This window comes from Gymnoscopelus microlampas (assembly GCF_963454915.1).
Source record: "Gymnoscopelus microlampas genome assembly, chromosome: 10".
Taxonomy (NCBI): Eukaryota; Metazoa; Chordata; class Actinopteri; order Myctophiformes; family Myctophidae; genus Gymnoscopelus; species Gymnoscopelus microlampas.
The window spans coordinates 46,076,971-46,099,474 of record NC_139947.1 but is presented as its reverse complement, the minus strand read 5'-3'; the positions used below and the strand labels follow the sequence as shown (position 1 = coordinate 46,099,474).

The following is a 22,504-nucleotide window of genomic DNA, read 5'->3' as shown; positions in this document are numbered from 1 at the left end:
GGGAGGCGCTCATACTCCGATACAGTAGGTGGCGGTATGCACTCATAAGCAATGATCGGAACCTGCCATAAAATTTAAAGACGAAAAGAAGGAAACGGAAGTAGTTCCCCAGACCAGACAGAAAACAACAGAAGCGGTTGTTTAGTTATCGACTGAGACCCTTTTCCTTGAAGGTGAAGTGTTGTACTTTATATTATGTATTTGAACTTAAATGGTTGTTTTGTATCTGAACACTGTTAATGCACATACTATATTACGACGTGCCCCTCTGTAGGAGATGGTCTGACTGTGTACATGTGTTTGTCTCGTAAACCGCTTCGACCGACGGCACTGATCAGGCCAACTTTCTTCTGCACGCTACCAGTAGAGCACAAGACTCATCCAACCACATGTTTTATATTTTACACATTTAACCACTTAAACCCTTAAACCCCATATGGGTAGCCGGAGTCCCTCAGGGCTCAATACTGGTGTCTTTTCTGAACAGGTTTGTACTGTGGAGCTCACAGCGAGCTTGTCGATCTGATATTTTCTGTGAAATCTTTCCCCACAACACAATAACTATTCTGGGGTTTAAGTGGTTAAATTGAATATTTGATAATGTAATTAGTCAGTCAATCGGGTCGGATCTGTGAACGTCCGAGGCTAACTTAAACCGTGCCCAAATATGGAGTCATATACCTCATAGAAACCTCACAGATGACTGACGTCACATTTTAATGTGTGTGTGTGTATATATATATGGTCGATGTGGTTACTTGTTCACAGAATGGCTGAGGAGGAAGACGAAGCTGGGTATGACGAGGAGTTGGATGACGGCACGGTGGATGCGGGCGGCCATGGAAAGAGGAAGAGGCTTTTCTCAAAGGAGCTCCGCTGTATGATGTATGGGTTCGGGGACGACCAAAACCCCTACACGGAATCTGTGGACATTCTAGAGGACCTTGTGATCGAGTTTGTAACCGAGATGACCCACAAAGCTATGTCCATCGGCCGCCAGGGCCGCGTTCAGGTGGAGGACATAGTCTTCCTCATCCGTAAAGACCCCAGGAAGTTTGCCAGAGTGAAAGACCTCCTGACGATGAACGAGGAGCTGAAGAGAGCAAGGAAGGCCTTTGATGAAGCCACCTATGGCTCTTGAACAAAAAGACACCTTTTTTTTGTTCCCTTGATTTTTATGATACACACACACACACAGTTAAGTGAGGTTAATTTCCCCAGAGCTTAATCCATTTAAAATGGATAAATTAACACTGCAGATTTGCTATTCATGTGTTTTCAATGTGGAGAAATTCAGTTCATGTTAGCCTGTTTGTTTCTAATAGCTTCAATGACCCAATTCCTTACATACATCTAGCCTCCAAGGCTTCAATTGTTGCCTATATCCCAGAAATGTTAATATTTGTTAGTATAGGTAACCCTTATTTGCTTTGCTTTATGAATCCCTTGAGATTACGGAGTGACACGCCAGCATGTGTCAGTAATTTGAATAAAGAAACATACAACTGGTTAATGTGTTTCAGTATGATCAGCGGGATATTCCAGAGTTACCTGGTTACACTGCGCTTCTGTAACTTGTAATGTTTTTTGTTTATGCAATATAGAAATAATGACAAACTGTATGAATCCATTAAGATTGTTCTTTTAAACCACCAACATCCACCGTATATTACTTAATCAGTAGTAACACGGTATCATACAATACTATGTATCCCCAGGCCACAATATAACTTCCCCTTAACATGATTTGTACTTTTCAGTAGTTATTTGAAATCTGATATAATTGAGGATGCACAATGTTCTCAACCCATCCTGTACTATGTCTCATGGTTCAGTGCCAATGATTGTCCATCATAACTTTCTGATAGTGATACTTAAAATATCCACTATGGTGTCATAACAAAGACAAAGATTATTGTGGTCAAACAAAATGAAAAAGTAAGAAACAAACAGATTTTATTGATTATTCCTCAAAACAATCTGAATACAGACCATAAATATGTCAGACCAACTACAAGTCATGTGTTTATTAATTTATTATCTGTTCAAGCAAATTACTTTCTTTTGTTTTGTACAGTTATAAATGGTTGTATTCATTGGTCTACGCAGCAGATAACAGGCTGCAAGTCTATCTAGACTACATCTAGAGTAGAAGTTTACCAGCGATGTTTATGAGTAGGGGTCACTTATGTCATGCGCCACACTGGGGTGTGTGTGCAGTGAATTTCACATCCCAGTCTTGCTGTCCTGTCACGGGGAACAGTTTCAGGGCAGTGCCGATGAGCCGTGTGCACACACAAGCAAGCTGGAGGAAAGTTAAAGCCAGCTATAGACCCCCACCAGGTTGCCCTAGCTGTCTGTTGAGGATGGAGGCAGTGAACCAGGTGGACAAGTGAGGAGGGAGGTAGGGGTAGTGTTTGGTTGGGGCATCGGGTACGTCGACAGAGGGATAGGGGAGGAGGAATGTCCATGAGTCTCTGTGGGTTTACTGCACGTTCTCCATCATCTTGAGGAATTCTGGACAAATAAACAGATGGAACAGTATTAGTGGAAAGAGGCGCAGCCAATACAATGTATATAAGTGTTTATTTTATTTTCATATTGCATAACCACATTTATCATCATAGACATGAACACAGGTGAGGCCTACCGTCAAAGTCAAGCATGCCATCAGAGTTCTTGTCTCCGTCCTTCAGCAGCTCATCAATCTCATCCTCTGTGATGGCCTCTCCGGTGCTGCGGATGATGAGGGCGAACTCCTCTCTGTCGATCATGCCGTCACCGTTCCTGCGTTAAATAACACCCAGGACCAAGAATAAACATTAGGCCAATCAATATGAGTGTCATGAATCATGATGAAACAGGTCGATTGTAGTTTATTGTAAGAAATACGTCACGTACTTGTCGAACACACGGAAGCATTCAGCCAACTCATCTTCAGACTTGCCGGCCTGGTCCTCCTTTAGCAGCCTCACCATCATGACCAAGAACTCCTCGAAGTCAATGGAGCCGCTGCCTGAGGAGCAAAAGTCACATCATTGTCTAACTGTCCATTATTTATTCGGCATTTGAGCCACGGACCACCATTTGATGAGATTTAGCCTCTCAGACCCAAAACGTAGAAAATGTTATCGTTGGATAAAGATGTTGTCCACAATTCCATGCTGTATTGATGTGGTGCCAATGGGAGAAATGGCAGGCAAACGTTGTTCAAAATAACAATTCTTCTACATTCTCTAATTGTGTATACTTGTTAATTAAGTAACACCAGATGTTTAACAATCATTTTACTCAGTAAAATGAAAGAAATCGACCCGCTTTCATTTTACACTCTCAAGAGTTAAAGATCTATAAGGGTCCATTTGGTTACCAACTCTCCATCATTTAACTGGGGACCACCTGGAACCCCCTCAAGGACCACTGGTCTAACTGTGTTCGCACACAAGTAAAGAAAACAAACGCAGCCTCATGCGTGCTGATGTTCCAATAAGTGCCGCAGTCCTTGTGCGTAATTGACGCCAAAAGCGCACAAGTTTTCAATAGACGTTTAGAAAAAAACATATTTTTTATAATTCAATCATATTCAGGTGCTGCTCACCATCCTCATCGACCTCCTCGATGATCTCATCCAACTCTTCTCTTGAGGGGGTCTGGCCCAACATCTTCATGACGGTACCCAACTCAGCTGTGCTGATATCTCCGCCACCGTCAGTGTCGAACATGTCGAAGGCAGCCTTGAACTCTGGAGCAATGATAATTCCGTATCAATAAAGAAGAAAAAGAGGTTGCGCATCAACAATGGGGTTTCTCAGTGGAGTGCTAGACCCAAAATCCAGTATATAAAAAGTAGGAATTGAAAAAATCCCCAAAAGGTAGCACATCCAGAATTTTAAAACAATGGTGGACACAGTAGGCCTACTCACATGTCCACTTTTTTATTGACACAACAATTGGTGTGTGACAATAAACAAAGTGGAAACATGAGTAGGCTAATTTGTCCTCCATTGATTTAACTTTTTGGATATGCTAACTTTTGGGGATTTGTTAAATTCCGTATAAATATCAGGGAATTGATTGTGTTTTTTTTGCCATAAATCAGCGCTTATATGGTTGTATGAACCAGTTTACAAGGCTTTCTACTCACCGGCGAGCATCTCCTCGCTCAGGTAGGAGCGGGCCTCTTGTTGCGAGTCAGTCTGTAAAACAGGACATTGTTGGCACTTCATTGTCAAGATGGGCCCATTTTACGCATATCTACACGTATTCCCGTCAAAACCCCTTGTATTTTTTGTATTATTATATTGTTGATAGACTACATTGCTCGTGCCATAAATAGTGGCAAAACACAATTAGTAGCCTATACAAGTACTATTGATGTTGACAGTGTCACTGATCATTATCTTAGCCTAGGTGGTTAATGGGCAGCCTTGCATGGATTAGATTTTTTTATACATATATTTTTACACAGGACCTTAATGGAAACAAGTCCACTAGCACTTTTTTGTGTAACTCCTTTTAGACCAAGTGTATGACTTTACTCGTGCTGTTTGCATTTCTGTCTAATAAAATATTCAATCAGTCAATCAATCAATCAATCAATCAATCGATCAATCGATCAATATTGACCACTCGCCTACATAAAATGCATCTGTTCTACTTGTAGAGCCTGGTGAAAATTAGCCAAGGCTATTTCAGGCTCAACACATTAGGTTCACTGTATAAGGCAATGGGGATATGCAATCCTATGGAATCTGTCGCCTCAGCAGAATCCGCACCCTGGACCAACCTGTCCTTGCCACCTGATTCCCCCATGGCACTAATTTAGTCCCCTTTTGCAATCAGCACTGAGTATTAACTTCTTTAGACAATTTAGACAAGGATTAACGTTAGCTCTACACTAGAATAGAACAGAACAACCACTGAATTATTTTACAAGGCTCTTAATTACCACAATCATTAAAAGCTAAATTAAACAATTTAAAATAGGCTAAAAGTTAACAGTGTCACCACCTATAGCATTCAATTCATTCATAATCCTTCAAGGGACAAAACATGCATCTCAGGCAAGGTTATCCATTTATCATTTGAATTTCTCATTCTTTTATAATAAAAAACATTTAAAAAACGAGTTGTAGGCTATCAATAAATGTTAAATTGAGTTTTGCTTTATCAGCATGTTTGGAATTATTTTAACTGGTCGTTTCCGCAATTGTAGTGTCTTACCATGTTTGCGGATTAGTTTTTCCCCAAAATATCCACAGAATAAGCCCAAAGGAGTGGTCAATCCTATCCGTATGAACCCCAACAGAGAGACTAGACGTAAAGTCAGAATTCACACACACTTTAAACGGGAGCCCTAAGACCCGCCCCCTAGAGCTTACAGGCCTCCAGAATTAGAATCCTGAACTTTTAGGGTTCTGGGTGCCAACTAAGCAAGCCAATCACAATTGGCTTGTGGACATGTCTGTTCTTGAAACTTCAGAGATGTCAGTGATAACAGTGTAAAAGTAGTAAAAATACATTTTGAGCACTTCAAAATGTAGTTAATGTAAAAATGTATGTCTGAATAATAGGCCCCCACAGAATGGGTTGGGGACACAGTTGATTGAGCATCTCAGTGCAACATTCATATGAACTATACATTCCTTTGAGAGTATAATATACTTTGTTAAATCATTATGATGTAATTGCCAGGTGCATGGTGTTGCTGGAATGTGTGACATTAAAAGAAATGGTTCCTGTAGTCCTTACTAATATTTCAACACATTTTCTTTTTGAGTATGATGAGACAATAGAGTGGCGACATTGTCTTGTGGTGGTCTTCACATTTGTTTGGCTGCAATCAATCAATGATTGTCAAAACAAACACAAATAAGCATTAAAATAAGAGCCACTGGTTCCCAGTAGTATCCATACCTTTTACTCATCTTATTTTAAGCAAACACGTAAATTGTAATATTGCGTATAGACCATTGCTGTGTAGGCCTTGCAGATATAAGACCAGAGATGGGGGGAGGGGGGGTTATAAAGTGGGTTATGGTTGTGTGATGATGACGTTTCACTCTGGCCGTGAAACTCAAACCCAGTAGAAAAATGGCCGTGCCCTGAATAGCAGGCAGATCTGGGGCTGAGTGGGGACAGAAACAGAGACAGAGGCAATTGGCTGCTCACGCCCACCTCCTGAAATCACATCACAGATAAACACAACCTGATGCTCCTTGTATGGTGGGAGCTTCCTGGGGGGGGGGAGTAGGGGTGGGGGGGCGCTCAGGCAGGAGAGAAAGAAGAATTATACGGAGAGAGATAAGGGTAACAGAGACAGAGAAAAGGAAGGATGGGCGATATGATTTTAAGGAGAGAGGGAGGAGAGGGGGGTTGGGAGGGGGTTTGAAGGCTATATACTCAACAGACAGGCTGCAGTTTCCAGATGGAAGAATTTGCTTGGATGCTCTGACACCACACCTCTAACGTTTATGCTATTGTGCCAGGTGGTCGTAACCTGTTCACTTCTCAGGCTAGACTGAGCCACTGGGGAAAGAGGACTCCCCTCTGTGTGTGCTAGCTCTGCGTTTCTATGTTGGGAGACAGCTACTTGAAGACTGTTATCAGCTGCTTGACGGGAGCGGAGGACCAACGGGGAAAAGCTCAATTCAACTTTTCTCAGATAACTGAATTATTCCTCAGACTTCTCAAATTACATTCCTGAAGTGTTGCCAAAGACAGGGGAATCTACGCAAACAAAATCATTTCAAAGTCCTGCACGGAGGCTCTAGATGGCTCTAGTCGCAGTTGGAGTGGGACAACTGCCCTTGAATGAATGTGTGAATGTGTATGTTTTTCTGTGAACGTGTGTGAATGTGTTGGAGGAGTAAATGCAATTAGAAGTATATTTTGTGAGGTATGTTCAAGAGTAGGACAGTATATGTCACGTAATCTCAGCATTACGGTGTGCGTGTGTGTGTGTGTGTGTGTGTGTGTGTGTGTGTGTGTGTGTGTGTGTGTGTGTGTGTGTGTGTGTGTGTGTGTGTGTGTGTGTGTGTGTGGTCAAATTTGCGGTCAGTATATAGTATTAGAAAACAGGAAGCTCAGTCATAATCCAATCAGGTTATATCCTGATAATATATGATACAAATAACAGCAAATAATGACAAACAAACAAACAAAAAGTTCTGGAAAAACAACCCAACCCAAACAGATACAAATCTGATTAGACATGCAGGTAGGTAAGCATGGAAACAAGTTGGAATGATGAACAGTGAAGGAAAGCTGGTTTATTTAAAAAGCACAAAATACTGTGGACAAGAGTCAGAGAGCTTTGAGGAGCAGAGGACTACAGGGAGAGAGGGCTGGGGGTTGGGGTTCGGGGGTGTAGCATTTCTTGAGCAGCAGCAGGTGCCAAGAGACAGCTGAGTGGCCGACGCAAGGAAACAGCCAGAGGAAAGGGTCTTCGTCTTAAAAGGTTAGAGCAGATATTTATAGACATCCCAAACTATACCCGTGGGCTGGGTGGCATGAGACATGAGAAGGGGGGTCAGAGGAGGAGGGTATGGGAGGTGTAAGATCATCTAATGTAATAGGGAGCGTTCTAATTGTCTTATCTTTCAAACCGCATAATATTCATAATCTTGCTGAGTCTTTGTGCAGTTCCATTCGTCGTTTGAAAGTAGGACTGTCTTCAGACGAATTGGTAGAGATTTATGTTGGAGATTATAGTTTGTAGTTTCTCCAAGCTGGAGAAGAGGTGAAAGTAAAAGGGTCACACTACGGCATGTTGATCTAGTTAGATTGGACGCACTCCATCATCTTCACAAAGTCTGGAAGGAGAGAGAGAGAGAGAGAGAGAGAGAGAGAGAGAGAGAGAGGGAGAAAGAGTGTCAATCCAGCCAAACAATCATCCAAAAGATCAAATGAACCATGAATGAATGAATACCCCAACCAGCGAGGCAAGCAACATGGCTGTTTAAGAAAATCTGAAAGATAAATGATGAAACCTTTCCCCGTAATAATAATAATAATAATAATGAGTGCCCAAATAGAGAAAATAAACAGACTAAATGCTAATTGTTTCTTTATTTCTTTAACTTATCATCTGCTCTCTCATAACATACAAAACCATGTGTCCATGCCACAAATAAATCATGAGATAATATATCGTCGCTGTCGGACAGAAACCAACTCTCTCCATTTTCCAACTTAAAAAATAATAATAAAATCAGTACTAATGCACGCCCATCTGTGTGTGGGTTTAAAAAAATATTGAGTCAATAAAAAGTATTGAAAGGCGCTTAAAGACTAAACCTCCTAACTTTATTGGATCCTCAAACCACCTAATTCCAATTTTGGAGATAGTTGGAATTAGGTCAAAACCACTTGAGCTGTATTTGGGTAAAGTGATGATAATATAAGGACACATTCACGTATCTGACAATGTATAAAGTCACCATACCAACTTTGATGAGGCAGTATTGTGTTGTTGTAAAAACATGTTTTTCATTTTTCATTTGCTGAAAAGTTAATATTTTGGACACAGCTGGTTTCTGCCCGACAGCAGAGATATGTGGATAAGCTTTAGGATAAATTTAGGTTATTAATTAAGTTAATATTGTGTTGTTTTCATGAATAATTGCTGAAAAAGTATTCAATTAGTAAGTACATTAGTTACTTTCTAACTAATGATGAAATAATTGGTCTAATGTTTTTTCCTTTTTTTAAACTAAATAATGAAATGACAGTTTATCTCACTACAGCATTGTAGGCTCTGGTAAAACCAAGTTCTATGAAGCCTTTTGGTTACGTTCACCAACAGCCATTTTCAGAACACAGCTGTCTGTGTTTGTTTTTCTACTCATCCATTCTTAGACTATTTCTCAGCTCTCTGTTATTTTCATCCACAGGTTTAAATGTCACAGAAGCATAATTAAGACCAGGGAAGATTTAGATGTTTGTGCATATTTGCAGGTATACCCATTGTGGCAGTCTATTTTATGCTTTCTCCCATGCAGTATGTTTGGGTCTATATGTCTCTAGAAATTACAGGTTCGTGGTTGATTTATGTATTTTGTGGGTCAATTTTGCGGTCTACTACAACAGATGACTCATCCTCTAAGTCCATACTGGAGGTGAACTGTCATTTATTGTGAAAAGGTAAATGACCTACACTGTAGTAAACATTCATTTTTGGGACAAACAAAATACACAAGAATGAAGGTGGAAAGCTGAAACACTGAATTTTTAAATCTTTTGTAACTACTAAATTATTTTGTAACTAATAGATTTATTTTTAAGGGTGCAGTCACACTGAACTGGTTTGGTACACTAACTGGCTCCAAGAGTTTTTGTCAGCTTAGAAGGTACACTATGGACAATATATCAGCATTGAGAAAAAAATGCCTCTTATTTATTTACTTTGGTCAGACTCCTTGAATGCCAAAATTGTTGTCATATAATTGCCTCTGTGTGACACACACACGCACGCACGCACGCACGCACGCACACGCACACGCACACGCACACACACACACACACACACACACACACACACACACACACACACACACACACACACACACCCTCTTGTAGAGCCAAGCTGTCAAAATTCACAGGCCTCCCCCAAGCACTCCTCATTCCTTGAATCACCAATTTCTTTTTTATATATGGTAGTTACACTATAGAGATGTGATGATGGTTAGCTATTTGTTCACATGAGTATTTACTGTAGGTAGATACATGCAAGCTTGATCCCAAATGCTAAGAATGATATTTAAGTGTTATAGCCTAAGTGTTTGCATGTTGTTTAGACAGATGCTAGGTTTTATGTTTACCTGGAATCCTAGTTACTTTAGCACTGAATTGTTTTCTTTGCTGTCTATTTATGTAACCATTCACCCTGTTGTTTGTTGACTAGTGTTCATGGCATTTACTCTGATCTTGCACCTTGGAGTCACTCTGGATAAGAGTGTCTCCTAAATCAGTGGTTCCCAACCTGGGGGCCTTGTCAGGCCTGGTCTGTTTGGAGGTGGTCCACATTTTTAAACATGTTGCACATCATCATAACTCATTAGGTAACTATTTAGGTCAACATTTTTCTAGATTTAAAAAAAAGTTTCAAAAATAGCAGATCTACAAGCTCACACTGCGTTGTGAGCTTGTATGTCGGCTATTTTCACTATTCGTAGTATATAGGGAATAGGCCTGGGCTTAAGTGGTTAACATGTTAAAAAAAGATTGTGTGTGTGAACCGCATACATGTGTGTGTGTGTGTGTGTGCGTGTGTGTGTGTGTGTGTGTGTGTGTGTGTGTGTGTGTGTGTGTGTGTGTGTGTGTGTGTGTGTGTGTGTGTGTGTGTGTGTGTGTGTGTGTGTGTGTGTGTGTGTGTGTGTGTGTGTGTGTGTGTGTGCATGCACGTGTGTGGGGAGTTTCAGATTGTGTCAGTGGGTCATTGTTCTAAATGCAAAAATTGTAAATTGGGGGACAGGAGCTCAATCTCACCATCAAAGTCAATCTTTCCATCTTTGTTGGCGTCAGAGTCTGACATCATCTCATCAACCTCTAGCTCTGTCAATCCCTCACCAGTGAGGCGGATGATTTCTCCAAACTCCTCACGGTCGATGAAACCATCTCCATTCCTGGCACAAAAACAGTCTCAAGTTGAATCACTGAGCATTCACAGAGACATACGAATATGAAACAAAAATTACATTGTTCTCCCATTTTAGGACATTGTTCATATCGTCCTATAGGAGCAGATGAATGTAACCACATGTATGTATCATTTGGTCTGATCTTGGGGTGAATCTCCAGGGATGCCCACTCCTGGGCTGATTAATATCGTAAAATATATATAAATATATTTCTTTTCACGGTGAAATGATGGTCTTTAAATTGCACGCAAATGGTCTAAAAACCTCTCCCAGACTCAAGAGCAGCAACATTTGCTTCTATGACAAACATGCTGTCTGTCTGTGCATTTGTGTGTCATTCTGAAGACAATTTTGTCCACCAGAGGGTGCCGAAAATGACAGAATATCATCATGTTGTTGATAATGTGATGATGATGTGTTTTGTCATTTTCAGCGCCTTCTGGTGGACAAATGAAAGGCAACGATCACCTCTAATTCTGAACATACAGAAGCAGTAAACATGCAATAATTATTTCACACCTGGCCTCCTGCAAATTTTGGTCAAATAAACATGAGATAGTTAGATTACATAATATTATGCATACCTTCACTCATAGAGATACAAACACCTCCTGACCTGCGCACACACACACACACACACACACACACACACACACACACACACACACACACACACACACACACACACACACACACACCACTTTCAGTACTCTGGCATGCTTCTTGATTTCTACATATCTCAAAGTGACACTTTGTGAGCTTGTAGATCGGCTATTTTCGCTGAATGTTCCTCCCAAGATTGTTTTAGTTTTGTTTCCAGTTGACTCAGTTTAATGGTTAATTGCTGAGAGTCCTGACAGTAGCCTAATAATGATATTATTATTTTCTGAGTGGCTTTTGGCGTCGTACTTGTCAAAGATGCGGAAGCACTCGGACAGCTCCTCCTCAGACTTGCCGGCCTGGTCCTCCTTGAGCAGTTCCACCATCATGACCAGGAACTCCTCAAAGTCAATGGTACCGCTACCTGAAGAGGAGACAGATGGAGATGAGAAGAACAAGGCAGGAGAGGAGGGAAGTGGTGGATGAAGTGATATAAAAGAAGGAGAACACCAGATAGAAGTGAGGGTAAGAGATCTTTTACTGTCTTTTGACATTTACTCCGATCATCTTACACTTTGAAAGTCGCTCTAGATGAATTGTAATTCTTATTTAACGACTTGACCTTCTCATACAACAAAACGATGAAGAATTACACAATAAAGTGTAAGTAGCGTGTAGAATACATCAACAACAACTAAAGGCAACACCAAAACATAAAAATAACAATTGTTAGGCCTAGCCTTTTTAAATGTCACCTCTCAATTATTATTTTCAGACAGGACTTCAATCTTTTTTTTATTTCTTTCAGTTTTCTCTGGATCTCTTGGCAAAATCAAGAAAGAACAGCCATAGAATACTGTATATGAATGATTCCTTTCCTATAGATGTCTGAAATAGGCATGGAATCAGTAGAGCTCCCTCTAGTGAAATACAGGTTGTAGCCTACACCTGACCAACACATTTCACCACTTAAACCCTATATTCTTCATTGAGCGGAGTCCCCCAGGGATCTATTCTTCGTTCCAACGCATCACAACGCGACATGTTGTGAGCTCGTAGATCTACTCTTTTCGCCAAATGTTTGCATATTTTCACAGAATGTTCGCCTATTATGAAATGCCCAGAATAGAGATGCTGGTTTTCAAGTGGCTAAAATGACTATCACTGAGATATCTTATCTCTCCATATACTATCCTGTGAAGTATAATATCTGCTTTACTCTGTCTTCAACCTTAACGCTCTTAGGTTCTGAGAGGCACAATATGCCATAACATTTTTTGCTTTCTATGTAAATTCCACCTTCATAAACGTTCATAACGTTCCCCCTGTTCTAGGGTGAACATTTAGCAAAAACAGCTGATCTATTTCCGGTGAATATAGTGTAGCGCATAAACAGGAGGGCGCCTAGTATAGAGCCTTGAGGTCAGTGGGGGACTCTGGTCAATTAAGTATTTAGGGTATTTAAGTGGTTAATAAAAAGACAACTAAATCATCAATCATGTTAAAAGATGTAATTTGGTCTAGTTTCCCTTCTTCCCAACTTCCTCTACTTCTAGGTTAAGACAAGATCTCACCATCTTCATCCACCTCTTCAATAATTGCGTCCAGCTCCTCTCTTGATGGGTTCTGGCCCAACATCTTCATGACTGTGCCCAACTCCTTGGTGCTGATATCACCGCCACCATCCGTGTCAAACATGTCGAAAGCAGCCTTGAATTCTAAAGAGATCAAATAAATGTTCCCCAGTGGGAAGACTTCATGGTCATATTTACACATTATTTATTGTACTTGACAGATCAACTACTATCAGCATAATTGACAAATCATTTTCTACATTAATCGATCAAGTAGCAGGATCAGGATGCCACAGAAACCATGGAATTAGATTAGGCCTAAATGTGTTCTAATCCCCTGTCGAGTGAGAGTGGCAGGACTCAAACACTGACCTGTAATCATCTCCTCGCTTAGGAAGGAGCGAGCATCACTTTGGGCGTCAGTAGGCTAAAGGGAGATGAAGAACAGAAGGAAAGGGCGAGGAGGATTGGTTAAGGTCTACAGGCACAGTACAATGCATTCAAAAATTGCATTCAAAACCAATATCTAAATGTTGATTTGCTTGTGATCCCAAAACAAATGGAATTTTGATTTGATGTACCTACTTCAGACATTACCCTTCAACATATAGCTAGTTATAAACTATGTAGCCTAGAGGTTATTGGCAATTAAAAAAAAAGAAAAGAAGAAGTAAAAAGACGGTTGAATAGGCACTTTGGTTTCCATGTGGATCTCGCACTTCATGGGGCCAGTCTATGACACTTGTTATCTATGACAGTGGTTCTCAAACTTTTTCATGTCAAGGACCCCTAAAATTACATTTGGCTGCGAACGCCACATCTCAAAAACAATTTTATGCCAGGGACCTTCAGAAGCAAAGATTTGAGTTAAAAATGTTAGCTTTAGAAAAAATGTATTCAAAGAATTGCAACATTTAAAAATAGCAGATCTACAAGCTTGTATATCTGTAATCTTTGAATAGCCAAAGTATAAAATATGGTTAAAGTGGTTAAAAGTATTGTGACGCTGTATTAACTAATTTTGCTGGGGACCCTATGGCATTGGTTCTCAAAGTGGGGTCCGGGGACCCCCAGGGGTACTTGAGGGGGTTCCAGGGGGTCCCCAGCTAAATGATGGATAGTTAGGAACCAAATGGACCCTTATGGGTCTGTAAATGGGGGAACGTAGCCTAATGCATGTCAAACTGGGGGTCCTTGAAATTAAAATGGTTGAGAATCACAGCTAGAGAAAAATCTTCTCTTATTGGGGTCCCTGGCTTATCTTTTCAAATGGGGGTCCGCGGGCTAATAAGTGTCAATTTTGGGGTCCTTGACATGAAAAAGTTTGAGAACCACTGCCCTATGGAACCCCCACCAAGGACCCCTGGGGGTCCCCGGACCCCACTTTGAGAACCAATGATCTATGACGTAGCCTATGCTCCATGGTCGTTATGTCATAGCTGTGCGAATCAGACTGCCATTCACTTCCATTATGAAATTCAAGTTAAAGTCATAATGTGTAACATCCATTTTAGTAGTCTTTTTGATGACATCTATGGCTCTGTTTGTTTGAACTGCCATTCCCAGTATTCACTATGAAGCAAAATCAGGAAAATACATTTCCGGTACATTTCCAGTGCGTGCGTCATTTGGCCGTGAGTGTTGGGGCAGACACTGTGACTAACAATAGTGTTAGTTGAAGGGATTGTAGGAAAGTTCAGAGATAAAAAAAGAAAAAACTGTTGTCAAACACCGCCCCTCCAGCAGTTCGTTTCCCCGACCACCAGGGGGTGACGCAGGGGGGACTTCTGAACAGGCCATGCCGAAAATAGGTTGCTTTATTCGGATACAATGCGTGCCACTGCCCGCCCCTGCCCGTTCTCTGATTTTTTTTTTTTAAATAGGCTCTTTCATGATAAATTGACCACATATATGAAGTTAAACAACTACATTCTATCCAAACGCTATCTTAAAAGTAAATTCTGTGCCTCAAAAAATAAGTTTGAGAGCGTTTTAAAACCGAAAGTAAAAAGTTCACACTGACACGGACGCGCACATGCGTGCGTGCGTTAATTTACGTCCCGGATACCCGGATGTCAAAACATAAATAGTAGGGAAAATAGGATTTCAGAAAGAGGACTGTGTTTCAATGCAGGAAAACACCCCAGCATCATTATACAGTGGTAGACTGACATACAGACTGACAGATAGACAAGACAGACTACAGCTTGCCTCCTACGGAGCCATGCCACAAAAACATGCTTTTCTCAAATCCATTATCTAATAGGATCCATATCTTTTTCGGACTGGATTAAAGAAACAATGACAATGGTTAAAAAATATGAGAAAAATCCACCATGGCAAAGACAGCTAATCCAATGGAAACATAAGTAGAGAAACAGCCAGAGTAGGCAACCATGTTTCATAATTCTAGTGTTAATTCTATGTTATAACTGAAATTATAGCACCTACAAATGACTTATTGTAGTAAAAGGTGTAGGACTAACAGTGAGTGTGGATGGATAGGCAGTACCTACCGCCATCTTAAAAAGTTGCCAAGATGACGTTTGACATCACCATCATATCATGCTATATTATATTCTGTATTTTACAATGTGGCATTGCCTAGATCACTGTAAACTGTGGTTATTTTGTTTTGTTTTGTTTACAATGTTGTCAGATCGTATTCAGCAGCACATAATTTTAACTAACCTCTGAAGCTAATTATAAGCATGCATTTAATCAAACAAGACATGAGGCCACCGAGGGAGCTGTCTCTGAAATGGACTCATGTCAAGGATGGGGGTGAAGAGGAGTAAACACATGCACAGAGTATAGTGCATGAGTAGTTAGTGCACGTTTAATCCCCCTGACAGCTGACTGCACTTGTCAATGCCAGGCCTTAAAGGGAAAGAAATTCAGTTGAAGAATTTCACTGTTATTCTTACAACCCGAGACAGTGTGGATCGCTGAGCACAAACAGAACCAGCTTGTTAGTGCCATTAGTTACATATTAGGGGTGGAATCACACAAATTACAATTACACAAGATCATGTCAGACAATAGAATTTATGTTATGATACAAAAACGTTCATCCTACTCAACTTTGTCTAAATCATTGCAACCCTTTTCCATTCTCATCCCCTTCCTCAACAAACCATATTGTCTAGACGTGGCTGAGATTCACAAGCTACACTATTTGCAGGCTCACTTTAAAGGCTATTTTTAAGGTGAGGGTCCCGAGAGGGATTTGAGAGGGATTTGTGTAAAGGTGAATGTCCTCAGTTAGGACACACAGAAATGTCCTCTCAATTTACATCGCTTGTATCTTTGGTACATACCACATCTATCTATCCAGTGAATTTAAGCTTGGATATAAAGAGCTGGAATCCACAACAGAAAATATGTCACTACACACAAGTAACACAACAAATGGCTTCAAAAACAATCCAAAGTAAGATACTTTATAACAGCTTTACTACCAAGGAGCAGTTCAGCCTTTAGGCCTCATATCTACAATAACATTCCAGCCAAATTATTTCCAAATTTAACACCTATTTGGAAATCCATTACACCCCAGCTGTGTTGAACAGCTGGATTTGCTTGTGCGTGTGCCTGTGTGTGTGTGTGTGTGTGTGTGTGTGTGTGTGTGTGTGTGTGTGTGTGTGTGTGTGTGTGTGTGTGTGTGTGTGTGTGTGTGTGTGTGTGTGTGTGTGTGTGTGTGTGTGTACACGCGAGTGTCAGTGTGTGTGTGTGTGTGTGTGTGTGTGTGTGTGTGTGTGTGTACACGCGAGTGTCATTCACTGAGAATGCATGTATGTGTGTACTCAGGTCCATTTTCATGGCAACAAATCCCCATCTTCTGCCGTTTGACATTGTCCCCTCGTCCATAAAAATAATTGAACAGAAAGAATAAAATCCTCAAACGTTTCCTCGTCCTCCTTTAAGCTTCCCCTCTCCTCATCCTTCCCTGTAGAGGTTCTTACCATGGTGGCCGGCTTTGCTGCGCAACAGACACCAGAGACAAGGATAGTGTGCTTGGAATGAAAGGCGGCGTACACAGCACTGTGTCCGTCACCTCTTCCATAAGTACCCTTGCATCCTACCGCACTTTTACAGAAAATGATCAGGATTGGGCAAGAAGCTCCCCGCTCGGATGAGGAACAACCAATCACCTCATTGCGCCCACTTATAATCTCTTGACTGACATCCCCTTGTGTCGAGCCTTACTGATCCCCCATATTTAGATAAAGGACAAGAGCTGTCATCTCATTGACGTTTATGGAAAAAAGAAAAACAGTGCAGGCAGTGGGCATTGGGAGGTTATTTTGGCAGAGGATCAGCTCGGCATCTAACACTAGATAGATATCCTTTCATTTCACATGCTGCACATTGAACAAGCGCATATCACACACACACACACACACACACACACACACACACACACACACACACACACACACACACACACACACACACACACACACACACACACACACACACACACACACACACACACACACAAAAGCATTCAAGCCCCGGCTTAACACCCCACCGCACAGATACTTGTACCCCTTTCTCTTCAACCCACCCATCCATCTGCTTGGGATACGTTGCCCCCTGCCCTTGCTGCCTCCAACGTGTCCTTGCACTTGTGTCATGTGTAACTTCAGATCTGTGCAAATGGACTTTGGAACAAGCCCCCCCTCAGGGGGGCACACATCCGAGCAGCTGTAACTCGCGATCGACTATCTCCATCACCTTCACTCGCAGTCTCGCACATAAACATAAGAAATGTCATGCTGCCACAAAAGAGATCTATTAGTTAGTGTGTCAATAAACATTGTCTCAATGGACCCTAAGAAAAACTCTCACCATGGCTGGTTTGTGGTTTCCAATATAGTGTATATGTTGTTGAATGTTGTCTCTTGAACAAATATGATTTCTATTCCATTTTTAAGTAGTTGCTATTTGAAAATGCTGGGATAAAGTGAGAGTTTTCCAGAGTATTTTCTTTGCCTTTTCCTGTTATTGTCTCCGCCAGGCCAAAAGGCATCGCCGAGACTATGTTTTGCACCCTGTCCGTCTGTCCGTCCGTGTGTCCGTCCGTCCGTCTGTCTGCGAGCAGTTAATCTCCGGCACTGTTGGCCCGGTCGCTGGGAAACTGCGCACACACACTCCCTGGATGCCAATTCAGAACCTCTGCCCCGAATTTTTCAGATCAGCCTGTCATAGCGCCACCATGAGGCCGATTTTGCAAAACACATTTTTTTATATTACTTTATATTTTTTTGTCTAAAAATCACCCAAATCGGTACACAGTATCTCTATAGTCATATAGTGATTAAGACAGATCTGTCTGATATTTCATATTTCATCCTAATTGGCAAACATCGGCTTCCAAAGTTTGCAGAATTGGTCCGTTTTGAACAAAATGCCTCAAATCATGAACGCAGCGTACAATTTCCATGAAATTTTGCACGCACATTCTGACTATGCCAAGGAAGAAGTGCCACATGAACATTTTTAAAACAGCCTCATGGTGGCGCTATAACAGGCTGATTCGTGTTTTTACCTATAACTGCACCGATCTGTGTAAAACTTTGTATGCACACTCCCTAGAGAGAGGTCATGGAAAAACGTTTGCCCTGCATTTTTCACATCTGTCTTTTATAGCGCCACCAGGAGGCCAACTTATGTAAAACATTTATCTTTTATCTTTTAAAACATGTTATCCAAATGTCACGCAAATCGGTACACATGATCTCTATAGTCATGTGATCAAGCCGGATCTGTTTGATTTTTAATATTCCATCCCGATTGGCTAAGATTCACATCTAAAGTTTGCAGTAGTGGCTTGTTTTGAACAAAATGCCGCAAATCATGAACGATTGCGGTCAAACTCTGCACGCACATTCATACTATGTTGAGGAACAAATGCCACCCTTTTAACATTGCCTTGTTATAGCGCCACCAGCAGGTCTAATTTAGCAAAACACATTTTTGGAACAAAATACCTCAAATCATGAATATAGTGTCCGATTGCCATGCAAGGCCTAAGAAGAAATGGCACCCTTTTCACATTGGCCTATTATAGCGCCACCAGGAGGCCACAATAACCTACCTGGCCTGGCGGAGACCTGTGCTCCGAGGAGCACTTTTTCTAGTTGTTTCTCTATTACACACAAGTTGTAGAAAGAGAAGTTTAACAACAATACCATTTTCTCAATGCTCTGTCACAGTGAAATGATGAGTCATTGCTTTCCCTTTTGTTCTTGTGACTAATTTCCATCTTTTCAGTCTATGATAGAGTTTGACTCTATCATAGATTTCTCCATAGCCTTTAGTCTTACCGTGCTGGCCATCTCTCTGTCTTTTGCCTCCAGTTTCTATCCCTCTCTTTCTCTCTGTTTCACGGTTAGTGACTTGGTGAGCTGCTAATCTCTCCCTCCATGTCAGTCTCCCCTAGGACTGGCTCTTATTTCATCTTGTAATCTTGCTGCTAGAATTTCGTTGGCTTTGCAAATATTAATATTCCCAAGGCCCAAGAGTCAGTGTAATAGGCAGCAGCAATCATCCCTCACGTGCATGTTAGTGTATAGTGTATAGCCAGGTGCTTGAGTACCTTGTGCGTGCGTGCGTGCGTGCGTATGTGTGTGTGCGTGCGTGTGTTCAGCCACCAAAGAACTCACGGATAGAAGTGGACGTCATCATCATCAGATTCGATGGACAACCAACCATAAGCAAGCAAGCAAGTGTGTGTTTCTGCTTTAGCACACACCGTACCTACAAACACTCACTGTGTAGCATGTAATGATTCCAAACAACTCTCATAAAGGCTAGCTTTCACAGGTAGTCAGAGATAAACTCTGACACTTAAGCACGACAACACTGAAGTCAATCACTGTGTCTTTAAGTTCACATTGATCGTACTATAGTATATACCTGAACTGATGTACTTGCACTACAGTATTTATAGTTCATTTCCAGTATTGTCATCTTTTTTTTCCTCTCAATCTATTTAAAATTGTGAGATTCCAGGCTCTAACAGTTATATTATTTTGACATGTTTCTGATTTTTTTACATTGTGTTTTTTTTTCTCTCTCGTTGAGAAGGCATCACCTTTTTATTTGTTTATGTACAGACATTCATGTGTGAATTGAAATGCTTTACTCTTGCCATGGTTAAGTTCACAACAACAACAACAACACTAACCACCAGAATTAAGGAGTCTTCAAGTGTTTTGCTAGGATGCACACTGACATGTAATCTCATGTAGTAATGTATTGAGACCAGGGCCATGGCACAAGTTCCATATCATAGATGTATTATTTTAATTTGTAATAACGATAAGATTATTAAAGTGGTCATGCGAGATTGTGAAAGTTGGAATGTTTAACAAAACTGCTAACTGCCATACCACACTGAACATGACCAAAACTAAACTAAACTAAACTAAACTAAACTAAACTAAACTAAACTAAACTAAACTAAACTAAACGAAACTAAACTAAACTAAACTAAACTAAACTAAACTAAACTAAACTAAACTAAACTAAACTAAACTAAACTAAACTAAACTAAACTAAACGAAACTAAACTAAACTAAACTAAACTAAACTAAACTAACTAACTCACAAACTAACTAACTCACAAACTAACTTCAGATGGGTGAGTGGTAGAAGAGAAATGATAGCAGCCATGTTATCGTTGATGTGCTCTGAGGATTAAGTCTGTCATCGCACTTGGAGCGATCCCTCATGTAACAGCACACCTGCTCAGGCAGTCCTCCACTCTTGGAAGCATGGCATTATTAACAGTCCACCCCTCTCAAATCAACCCTTCTTCTCTTCCCTCCAACTTTCCCTATATCTTTTGCCCATTCCTCCCATCCTTTTGCTTCTCTCTTCCCATCCTCTAGTCTACCCCCTCCTCCTTCCTCTCTTATTCCCTTTTCGTAGTTATCCCCCTTTCTTCTCATTATCTTCTGCTGTAAGGCTATCTACTTCGTTCCACACTGCCTACATATTGTAGCTTCTCTCTGGGGTGGGCATCTGATGTCACCTCCTTGGGCTTCCCTAAGTGCCTGGCCCTGCTGCCTGACTGACAGCACCAGCTGCCCTGCAAGGCTGTGTGTGTGCGTGCGTGCGTGCGTGCGTGTGTGCGTGCGTGTGTGCGTGCGTGCGTGCGTGCGTGCGTGCGTGCATACGTGCGTGTGTGTGAGAGAGAGAGAGAGAGGGGGGGAGAAGGTAAAACAAAGACAATCAAGGGAGAAACCAAGCACATAACAAACAGACTTGGATTTGAATGGGTGAATCATAAAATTGTCTTGACTGACTGAAATGGAGAGTTACTGAGTTTATGAGCTTCAACCAGTACTTTTATGAGCTTCAACCAGTACTTGTCAACATTCAGTAGGTGTCCTATCCGACACCAGGGTCAAAAGATCTCAATGGAAGCGTAGGCAGACCACCCCCAAGCACTGTAGATACTAGTTCTAATGTACACACAGACAGATTGGTTACAATATAATTGTATTCATTAAAATCAGCTTTTAATTAACACTGCAGATTTTACAGTGTAGATAGGATCACAAAGGTAGAAGAATGTATCAAATGTGGGTCTATGTGGCCTTATGCATATCAAACTGGGGAGGCCCTTGAAGTTAAAAAGGTTGAGATTCACAGCTCTATCTCATACTCCCTCCTCCTTCTCTTCTTGTCCTATTCCTGGACGCTCCCCAGCACAGCAGCTGGACCCTGCAGGCCATCCACATGACATTTCCACCCTAAAATAAGGCCTGGAGGCATGCCATCATCCCCCCTCCACCCCCACACTGTCTGCCTTCAATCCCTCCATCACTCAACTTCCACCCCTCGTTCACTTCTCCTTTCCTCTTCAACTCTTTAAATACAGTTGCCTATAGTTTCAGTTAAAGAAAAGATGATAAAAACAACCCAAGGAGTAGACATTAAAATGTTTTGCTAGGATGCACACTGGCATGTAATCTCATGTAATCTATTAAGACCAGGGCCATGGCACACGGCTGTTTGAACTGCTTTAAGTTCCAGCAAAAGGAATTTGATGGACCCACGTCTTGCAGTTGAACAGGCAAATAGGTTTTTGTTTAAGACCAGCCAGAGTGCTCTCTCTCTCTCTCTCTCTCTCTCTCTCTCTCTCTCTCTCTCTCTCTCTTGCGCTCTCTCTCTCTCTCGCTCTCTCTCTCTCTCTCTCTCTCTCGCTCTCGCTCTCTCGCTCTCTCTCTCACATACACACACTGTGTGTGTGTGTGTGTGTGTGTGTGTGTGTGTGTGTGTGTGTGTGTGTGTGTGTGAGTGCTTGCGTGCGTGCGTACTTGCGTGCGTGCGTGCGTGCGTGCGTGCGTGTGTGAATAAGCGCTCTCTGTGGAAAACAAATGTCACATCCTTTGTTTGATGTGATTTGATATGCTACAAACATAATCAGCACAAGGAATTAAGAATCAGACTTTGAATGACTGAAAGCTGAGAGACGGAGAGAGGTAGACAATGAGACATGAGGGAGGCTGCAGTAGATACAATGTACAACTGGTTAACATGTATTTTCTGTTTATTCAGAGCTGGAGATATGTATTATTTGACTTTTGGACCAATGGACTTCCATATGGAAGAGAACCTTAACAAACTCTATGGCAATGATTCAGAATATAGAGCTAACAATTATTTTAACAG

The 22,504-nt window shown here is 41.3% G+C and overlaps 3 protein-coding genes across 4 annotated transcripts; 1 reads left to right on the top strand and 2 right to left on the bottom strand.

The window, feature by feature from the left end:
* The first annotated feature begins 90 nt into the window (after positions 1–90).
* On the top strand, positions 91–1,622 carry taf13 (TATA-box binding protein associated factor 13). Its single transcript, XM_084070244.1, has 2 exons — positions 91–173; positions 769–1,622. Exon 2 carries the CDS (start codon positions 770–772, stop codon positions 1,139–1,141), a length of 372 nt encoding a protein of 123 aa, XP_083926370.1. The 5' UTR covers positions 91–173; position 769; the 3' UTR covers positions 1,142–1,622.
* A 317-nt stretch (positions 1,623–1,939) lies between these two features.
* LOC311054349 (troponin C, skeletal muscle-like) lies at positions 1,940–5,332 on the bottom strand. Its single transcript, XM_084070243.1, has 6 exons — positions 5,224–5,332; positions 4,145–4,196; positions 3,599–3,742; positions 2,902–3,016; positions 2,651–2,787; positions 1,940–2,517 (listed from the first exon to the last, which is right to left on the bottom strand). Exons 1-6 carry the CDS (start codon positions 5,224–5,226, stop codon positions 2,486–2,488), a joined length of 483 nt encoding a protein of 160 aa, XP_083926369.1. The 5' UTR covers positions 5,227–5,332; the 3' UTR covers positions 1,940–2,485.
* A 1,919-nt stretch (positions 5,333–7,251) lies between these two features.
* Positions 7,252–19,236, bottom strand: LOC311054348 (troponin C, skeletal muscle-like). 2 transcript variants are annotated; one of them, XM_084070241.1, is made up of 6 exons: positions 19,147–19,236; positions 13,187–13,241; positions 12,815–12,958; positions 11,550–11,664; positions 10,489–10,625; positions 7,252–7,814 (listed from the first exon to the last, which is right to left on the bottom strand). In XM_084070241.1, the coding sequence occupies exons 1-6, from the start codon at positions 19,156–19,158 to the stop codon at positions 7,777–7,779; spliced, it is 501 nt and encodes a 166-aa protein (XP_083926367.1). In that variant the 5' UTR covers positions 19,159–19,236; the 3' UTR covers positions 7,252–7,776. The 2 variants fall into 2 exon arrangements, with proteins under 2 accessions (XP_083926367.1, XP_083926368.1); XM_084070242.1 differs by lacking the exon at positions 19,147–19,236 and adding an exon at positions 16,780–16,918.
* Positions 19,237–22,504: the final 3,268 nt, after the last annotated feature.